The sequence below is a fragment of the Ostrinia nubilalis genome, chromosome 21 (assembly GCF_963855985.1).
Source record: "Ostrinia nubilalis chromosome 21, ilOstNubi1.1, whole genome shotgun sequence".
NCBI classification, from domain to species: Eukaryota; Metazoa; Arthropoda; class Insecta; order Lepidoptera; family Crambidae; genus Ostrinia; species Ostrinia nubilalis.
Window position 1 is genome coordinate 6,469,563 of NC_087108.1, and position 9,232 is coordinate 6,478,794.

Consider the following 9,232-nt stretch of genomic DNA (forward strand, 5'->3'; position numbering starts at 1 on the left):
ATAGTTATAGTTATAGTTATATGGTGCAAATCAGCCTTGATGTGACGTCGTTGTATTACTTAAAATACTTTAGTTAATATACTTACAATACTTACTATGTCCAATCTTTAGGGATGCATGTCGGTGAATATTTTTACCGAGATGGAATCTGTCTTCAGTCTTTCAATCCCGATTGTTATATTATTACTGCATGTGTAACTCCGAATTATCATACAAAAGCAATATAACGCGCGAATGGGTAGAAAATCAAAAAGAACGTTCCATTTCAATATAAATCACTATTTGTCTTCCTCAGATGCCTTCAACCCTTTTCCTGGAGAGATTACTTTCTCCTGAAATGTTTCCCTTTATTTTTATTGCCTGCCCTAAAACGGCTTGCGCTGGCTAACTTTGTTCTGAGATTGATTAGGTTCTTTATTTTTATTAAAAGCACAATTTGAACAATCAATTAACACAAATAGCACACTCGACTGAACTGAACCTTTTAAAATTGCATATCTTTTATTTATATCGTTCAATTTTATGTAAATAAAATAACAAAGATTTCAATCAATTCCAATATTGGACTCGCTGGTAAAATAACAAATGAACGTAGAGTTATTTGTTTTTTATTAAACTGATATTTTTACAAAGAAACTATTCACATGAAAATTGTTACAATTACATTTCTTGATATTAACAGTTGACAAATAGATTTAGATAAAAGATGTTAGACATCGTTTCCGTCTTAAAACTAAGTTTAATTACAATATTTACAAAGTTACAATCATACAATATTGTGGAAAAGTGAATTCGAGATACAATCTTGATATTCGATCCTAAAAAATATGTCTAAACAAATATTTCACAGCCAGTAAATTAAACAAACGGAAAGTAATTCATAAAAAACTACAATAATGTAGAAAATCTGTACAATTATGTATTTACATGTTCAAGCATTTCTGGTAATGCATTGTATGCCACCATATTGCCAAATCCTTTCGGCTCCTTCTTAGTTACAATAGTAACTATTTCATCTTCTGAAGGGGGCGGAGGGAAGTCGGCAGCAGCATCTACTGCCGTCGTTATATCATCTACACTAAGAACTACATCCCTATTGTCAATTTCAATCCTATTACGCTCCACTACAGAATTATCCTCCATTATACTGTACAAGTTCTCCGACTTCCCCTTATTAAACATTTGTCAGGAGTTCATGTAAAACGGATCATTTAAATTGACCTCATCGTTGACTGTATTACTTTTCTGAGACCACTCTTTCTGTTGATGCTTTATCCTGTAAATAATCTCATCATGGATGACGCCGAAGCACATTGCTGTTAAGGCCAACCCAGTCAGAGTGTATCCAGAACAAAACCATAGAGTAGTAGAGTTGATTGTGTAATACCTGACCCCACTGATAGTCGTGTAACTCATACCAGGGATGATATTACCGAAACCTATTGTACTTAAAGCCATAAAACAAAAATAAAAACCGTCTATGATACCCATACCATCTAATTTGAATAGGACCACGGCTCCTATGACTATGTAGATAAATATCGCAGAAAGACACAGAAGAACAGGCGCTAGAATGCTCAAGCCATGCATTGACAGTTTTGAGTCGGTATCTGGCCAACTAATGACGTCATCTTTCGCTGTACTTGTAGTAGGCCTCTCTGATATGGATAAGTCTTTCTGACTGTCAGGTTTTAATACATAGCACTCTTCTGTTGGAGTTTTGCTAGTGTTCTGACTGTTGAGCATTTCTTCTTGTTGCCTTTTAAGCTTCATTCTCCGTTCCTTCTCTGCCATTCGCCTTTCGTCGTAGCAGCAGTAGCCACAGTTGGAGCAAAGACAGCAACATAACGCTCGGCTGAATACACTTCGAGCCATTTTAGATAGTAACGATCCGACACTCGAAAGGTACACCAGAGTGAGCGGTATACCGACGAGAGCATAAATAATCGTGACACCTTTCCCGAGAATCGTTCTCGGAGCGATATTTCCATAACCTGTGAACAAATAAAATTGCGTTAAAATAGTTCACACAAAAATAAAATAAAAAACCTTTTGATTCTGGGAATTTCCTCACCTATTGTAGTTAGAACGGTTAGCGAGTAGAAAAATGCGAGCGCCAAATTCCATTCGTGCTCTTCATAATGGTTGCTAGCGTCGCTCCCGGCAAATTCACCGAGGGCCATCTCCCGGTAACTAACTCCGTACTGCGACGCCATTTCTGTAGTCACCCTCTGAACTAGCTCGTTTTGGAATTTTAAGATCTCTTGTGCAGCCAATCTAGTCCAATTCTCCCTATACAGAATGTTTAGTGAAACTGTTATTTCCCAGATATTTTCGACGGCTCTGCTCCTGGCGTCCCAGAAATAGTTGGCGGAAAGTGTCAAATTACCATACTCGTAATCGTCTTCAGGATGTTTCTTAGTGCTATTGTGCTCTCTGTGGCTCGTTTTTTGCCTGTCCGGTAGCAACCGAGGCCTCGCCGGCACTTCTACTCCGCCCTCAATGGCTAGGAATATAAACGAACCTAAAAACGTGTACGCCAACAAAATAGAAAATATCACAACGTTCGTAAGGGAGCCGATAATAAATTGTTTTCTTCTGTACTTAGTTGTTTTAAAACAAAAGCAACAAACAACTTTCTGGCGCGAAGTTTGCGCTCTCTTTCTGCTATTAGATGCCATCGAGTCGGCATCTTGGCATCTGTCCAAGGGTATCCCTCCATTAAGTGAAGGCTTTGCCAATGTATACTGTTCGAATCGGTTGATTGCTTCTTTATCCAGTACAACATGATCTATATCCATCTTTACTCCGGTTACCTCCCACCTTCATCCAGTGACGTCATTATCCTTTCGTCGTCTATCTGGAACAATGAGAAATTTTTCGTTAATATCGCTAGCGATTTTTCCTTACACTTAAGTGGATAGTCATTTTTCAAAGTCCTTTTAGATGGAGGGGAATAAGTGACAAATGAAGAAGTATGATGTTAGGAAAATGATTAATGTTCTGTTAAAATCTTGTCGCGGCTACACGTTTATGAAACAGGAATTTCTCATTCATTTCTATTTGCTGCTAAAATATCGATATGGGTTTACTTAAACCATAATAAATTATTTGGATAAACGTTTCAATAATCCCTCCTAAAGCAATTATAAGTTTTCATAAGATTTTAAATTTATGTAGGCAGAAGTTTTCCGAAGTAATTTAGGGCTAGTTAATCTTGTATAAAACACTATAAAGTTTCTATTCACGTTTTACTGTCTATTAAGAAGTCAATAAAAAACTTGAAGACTTGGAACTCGGGGTAATTACTTTTTTCCGCCATTTGAATAATAGAGTGGGCAGCTGTCATTTCATATAATTTTATTTTTATCAGCTACTTTTCTAAGTCATAAAAATAATTTTGAAGACATCTCTAAAAGTCAATTTAGTATTTGGGAAACTCAATTAATTTTTAAAAGATTCTTCTAAAGCATCGTGCAGGAATTTTTTTCTGATTTCACATTTCAGCCTGTAAAATTGTAACCAAAATGAAAAAGTAAAGTTACACAAAATCATTGCAAGTTCCAATTGAAATCAGGCCCTCATACTGAAAGAGTTGACATACAAGGATTATACAAAAGTTTTTGTTCTTATTTTGCTTGTTGAAGTCAAAGGATAGTTTCTGTCTAACCCAAAGGTTAACTGGTAGAGAAAGCGTGATGGCATTAGGTTCGTCCTATGTACCAATTATATGGCATTAAGTTTATAAATAAATACTAGCTTCCCGACCGGGGGTCACAGAAAAACTTTATCGCGCGTGTCCCTGTTTCAAAAACCGGGACTCAAACTATCTATATGCCAAATTTAATAAACATTGGTTCAGTGGTTTAGGCAAGACAGATAGACAGACAGAGTTACTTTTGCATTTATAATATTAGTATAGAAGTATATCTAGCAGTATAGATAACAAATACGACACATAACAGGCGTTTGATAAGTAGGTAACCATAGTACCTTAACGTATCCCATATATCTATGGGCGCGGTAGGTATATAGGTGTACATTTACTGCTGTAATACCTGGTGACCCTCCAGAAAACAACATTCAACAAAAAGTCACATTCAGTATTCGGAAATTGGGGCATTTTGTCAGTAACTGTTTTGATTTTCCTCCTCACATTTTGGTCGCATAAGCGGATATTTTTAATGCTTACGACTTATTGCAGAAAATTCCGATTGTGTGTAAGTATTTTGTACGAATAAAGTACTTTTCTTTGGTGATTATTTTTGTGTTACACAAATTGTTTTTGATAAGATACAAAGTAAATAATTACTAAGAGCATATTATCTCCATATAGACGCATCTCTCGTCCATATTGTGTTTCATCATCATCATTATCATCTCAGCCATAGGACGTCCACTGCTGAACATAAGCACAGTGTGACATAAGCCTTCGTCAATACTTTCCATGTTGCCCGGTTGGTAGCGGCCTTCCTGCTACCTTTATGGTGTCGTCATAATTATGTTTATCATCAAAAATTACAATAGTGTTTGATTACATTTAAGAAGCAATTGTTGTGTTATTGCTATTGGTTCTATAGACTCTAATTATGTTAATTTTACGCCAATGGAATTTGCTTATGTTGTAAATAAATAAGGCAAAATAATTTTGAGTTTACTGAAACAATTTTGCATTCCATCTTATTTAATACACAAGAATGACAGTTTTCAGCCTGCCAGCCACAATTTTGGTACAAACTTTTTGGGACTAGTTTCTTTAATAAAGACCAAAAGAAGTTTTTGATCTCCAAAAAGGTATCTGTATGCCTGAAAATAAGGAATCCGAAAGTATCTAACATTTGCGGAACGAACTTGAAACAATAAAGATCCTTATAAAAATAGACCGGACCAAGGATGAATAATGCAAAAGCGACCGCTCGATAATGCCATAGGATAAAAATTTATTTCACTCGCTGACAGTAATATGCGAGCAGTGTTATGTGGTAGTAAAATATCCGGACTGTATTCTTTTCTACGAGTATGTAAGAAGATGGGACAGATTCTGTTTTGTACTTCTGCTGTATGAAAGGCTTACGATTTCAAAACTGTACTTAACGACATGCGACAATAGTCTATAAACCATGGTCGACTAGCAATGCCTCTGAAAAAGCCCTAGAAGTTTGGGCAAACCTATTATATTTTGATTGCAAAATATTGGGACCACTGTCGGACAGTCTTAAGTAAAACTTGCCAAATGTTGGTCTCGAAGCGCTGGTAGGGTAAAAAGATTATGAGACATGTAGAGGCTCCTTAAGAGCAAAATGACGATTTGTAAGAACTATTTATTAGTCTAAACAAATAAAGAAATTTTGACTTTGACTTTGACTTTAATTATTCTCTATGCAATAGCAAAAATATCTTACATAAATAACCAAATTCTATACGTACTCGTAGGTCGGTATGGTATTCGTAAGCTTAAAATACAAGTGAATGTGCCACCTCATATGATTTGTATAATATAAGCTGTATGTAAAAGAAGCCTATCCCATCCCAACTAATATTATAAATGCGAAAGTAACTCTGTCTGTCTGTCTGTCTGTTACGCTTTCCCGCTTAAACCTCGCAACCGATTTTGATGAAATTTGGCATAGAGATAGTTTGAGTCCCGGGAAAGAACATAGGATAGTTTTTATCCCGGTTTTTGAAACAGGGACGCGCGCGATAAAGTTTTTCTGTGACAGACAAAATTCCACGCGGGCGAAGCCGCGGGCGGAAAGCTAGTAATAGTAATATGTCAAAAACATGAAGAAGAGTTTTCTGTAGGGCTCAAGTAGCGCCAAATCAAATATTAGTAAGTACTTACAAGTATTTTTTGAACAAAAATAACTACCAATTCTCAGAAATCAGTAGAAGCGGCTCGACTGAAAATATTATTCTGCAAAAAATATTCTTATGACAATCATTTTCCAAGACACATTTAAAAAAATTGTACCCATTTATTTCTGTCACGTTCATTCATACGTGACGTTAATACTTGATTGTTATTTTTCACTCATCAGAGAATTTCAGGGCTAAACCTTACGATTTTATGAATGAAAGTCAAGGGCCTAAATTGGTTCTACAGCTGTCCTTATTAAGGAACAGATAACTGCTGAGGTTACAACCTTACAGAAAGACAGACTCTATCAGAGAGATAGCAAGACCAGCTGTTGCGATCTGAGGGAACTTTTACCTTGGTTAAGAATTAGTTAAGAATTTACTTTGTAACGAAGCAAACTCAATTCAAACTGCTGTAATTCTAATAGGCATGCGGAGTGTGGACCCATCGCAGGCTTGAATCCGATCTATAGTGTAGATTCATTCTTTGATGTTATTCACTCGAAATTAACATTGCGTATCTTTCATTTTCATTAGGCATACAAATACTGCACCTAGTTTTTTTGAAACATTTTCACCATACAAACAAAATTAAATTTAATAATCATTCCTCTCCATTTTTACTATCGCAATAAAGATTTTATTAGTCCATAATATCCAAATCAATATTAAGTCTCTCAATCAAGCGCATGCATTCAAAAATATTTAAACACAATCTACTTTCTGAACACGTGCGTACGGCTCGATTTTTCGCTAAGGCCGAATGCTTTACGTGTGGGGAATGAAAATATTATAATATGAAAATGTTTATGCTTTTTACAGCCACACTTTTCAGATGAGGCGGGATATTGAATTTTGATAGATATTGAACAGGCAAGAGTAGATCAGACAATGTACCCGAAGGATTAGCAAGCTGAAGTGGCAATGGGCAGGGCACAAAGTACGCAGAACTGACGGCTGATAGGGCAGCAAGGTTCTGGAGTCGGCCTGAAAATGCATCGTGTGATGCCAATACACAAGATGGACCGACGATTTCGGAAGGCGCTGGAAGCAGGCAGCTACTGACCAGGCAATATGGAAATTGTTGGGGGAGGCCTATGTTCAGCAGGGGACGTCCTGTGGCTGAAATGAGGCTGTGACGACAAGTACACAAGAAACTTGACCTTCACTGGTTGGGTTTTTATTGGCGGCCAAGCTGTAGATCCTGGCTACACAAGAGTTGCAGCGGTGGGAACGAGAGGCGGGAATAGTCCCTTAAGTACATACGAGTAAGATGTCTTAGTGTTAAGCTTCTTTTGCCGTTATCAGGTAAAAAATTTCAGACCATAATCCACTGTAATAAGGATCAATTTGCTACAAAAGTGTCTGTCGACTAGTTGGCTGGTGTATCTATGTAAGTATACTTACTAGTTTTCAGTTTATTTTTCTTTACAAAACAACAATTTCGTTTGAAACTTGCTGACAGATAAGACAACGTTTACGACTCGTAACTTTGTATATTTTACGACTATACTTATTCATAAACTGACAAAAAAGCACGACTTTGTTTCAACTCGTTTGCTTGAGTCAGAAAGCGGCAGCTTCAGGCGTTATAAATAACAATATGTATAGATTCTAATCCACTTTTTGTTTGTGTTTATCTAAAGCACAGGTCCCCAAATAAATAACCGTCTTTACAAAAACAAATCACACAAAACTTCCGCGCCACTACCGTAACCAAAATCGACAAATTCCATCATCTGTGCAGTTATACGAAAACTATTACCATTGAATCACTCCAAAACACGCAAACAACGTTACAATATCACTTTACTGAGGCAGATTGGATTGGGCACAATACGGCAACCACTAATAAGGCGAAAATTGTTAGGGCGCCCGCCCAAACCAAAATTGGCTTTGCTGTTCATTCAACAGCCCCAATACCGGTCGAAACTAGTTCTACACCTGTGCAAACCGGTTAGAAGTTCACTAGTTTTCCATATTCCTGAATAAACCTGTTGTTTTGACTATATGAATTGTGATAATACAAATAGCTTGTTTTGTAAATACAAAAACACACGTGGCAAAAGTTTTACAATCGATGAATTCGATTTTGTTGGATGGATTAGGAATAATTTAAAATACATATCAATCTTTCATTTCAAAACCTGCATTGATAGCAGCGCCCTCCTGCAAATTACATTTCAGTGTTTTCCAACGTGGCAAAAATCAGAACCAGCAATCAGGTATTGACAGTGGCGCCCCCTATTAGTGTTACGGGTGGGATGATTCAGTGTAGGACATCTAAACCATGACACTGAAAAGACTGACGCTAAATACTTCTTGCTTTTAATTGCTAGTGTTAATCAGGAAGTAAAGACTATTAGAACCATACTTAGAGATAGTGAATGGGTCCTAAGTACGCTTTCAAATTTAGGCGACTTTAGCAGAGCGCGACAAACGCGCGACAGACGCGCTGCCGATAATGTCATACTATGTGACAGCGGATGCATGCCTTCACATTTAAAAAACGCCGCTGCCGCACTGCTGTCGCGCTTCTAACGCCCTAATGTGAAAACGCTCTAAATGTAATACATATTTCGATGCTGCTAATCGTATGTAAAATCAATGATTTTCAGTGAAAACGCATCTTAATTCACAAACATGAAATTGCAAACGCGGACTCAACAAAGCTCGCTCCCCGAAAATGAGTTGGTAAAGCTTCACATGAGTGTGCAGCAAATAAAGCTTTAAGCTTTAACATTCATATCGAGTGTAATTATTGGGGCCGAGTGGAAACGCGAAACTCGAGTACATTATCAGAAATGCATACAAAATAATGTAGGTACAGGTACACTCATTATAATAAATAGCGAGTGAATAAATTGATTCCACCTTATAAAGGTAGCAAGAAGGTGCTGTATGCAAGCCGCGACTAACCGGCCATTGTGGAAATTATTGGCCTATGTTCAGTAATGGACGTCCTATGGCTAAAATGATGATGATAATTATGAATAATTGGTAATGCAGATAGTTATGAAACTCACCTTATTTCCATGTCCATGTGTTAAAAATATTATCTGAAACAACACAAAGAAAAGGTTAATTTTGGAAGATTGGCCGCGTTCACAGTGTGCAATTGAACCGCAATAATTCTGCAGTATATTATTGACATTATTATAAATAACGCATTATTAATGTGCTTGACGAAAGGTCCTATATTCCAGAAAAACATAATAATTCAATCGTAATCCCACAGTCTATGACGTCTGAAAATGCCATTATAATGAGAACAAATACTTTTTTTATAAAATGAAAAAAAAAAGAAGAAAAAATACGAAAAAAAGGAAAAAAACAAGAATTTATATAAAACTTAACCTAAAAAGAAAAGAAAGAA

At 36.6% G+C, this 9,232-nt stretch overlaps 1 protein-coding gene across 1 annotated transcript; it reads right to left on the reverse strand.

Moving 5' to 3' along the window:
• Positions 1-592: 592 nt before the first annotated feature.
• Positions 593-8,915, reverse strand: LOC135082233 (TWiK family of potassium channels protein 9-like). The gene is made up of 3 exons (XM_063977003.1): positions 8,883-8,915; positions 2,075-2,860; positions 593-1,994 (listed from the first exon to the last, which is right to left on the reverse strand). The coding sequence occupies exons 2-3, from the start codon at positions 2,799-2,801 to the stop codon at positions 1,186-1,188; spliced, it is 1,536 nt and encodes a 511-aa protein (XP_063833073.1). The 5' UTR covers positions 2,802-2,860; positions 8,883-8,915; the 3' UTR covers positions 593-1,185.
• Positions 8,916-9,232: the final 317 nt, after the last annotated feature.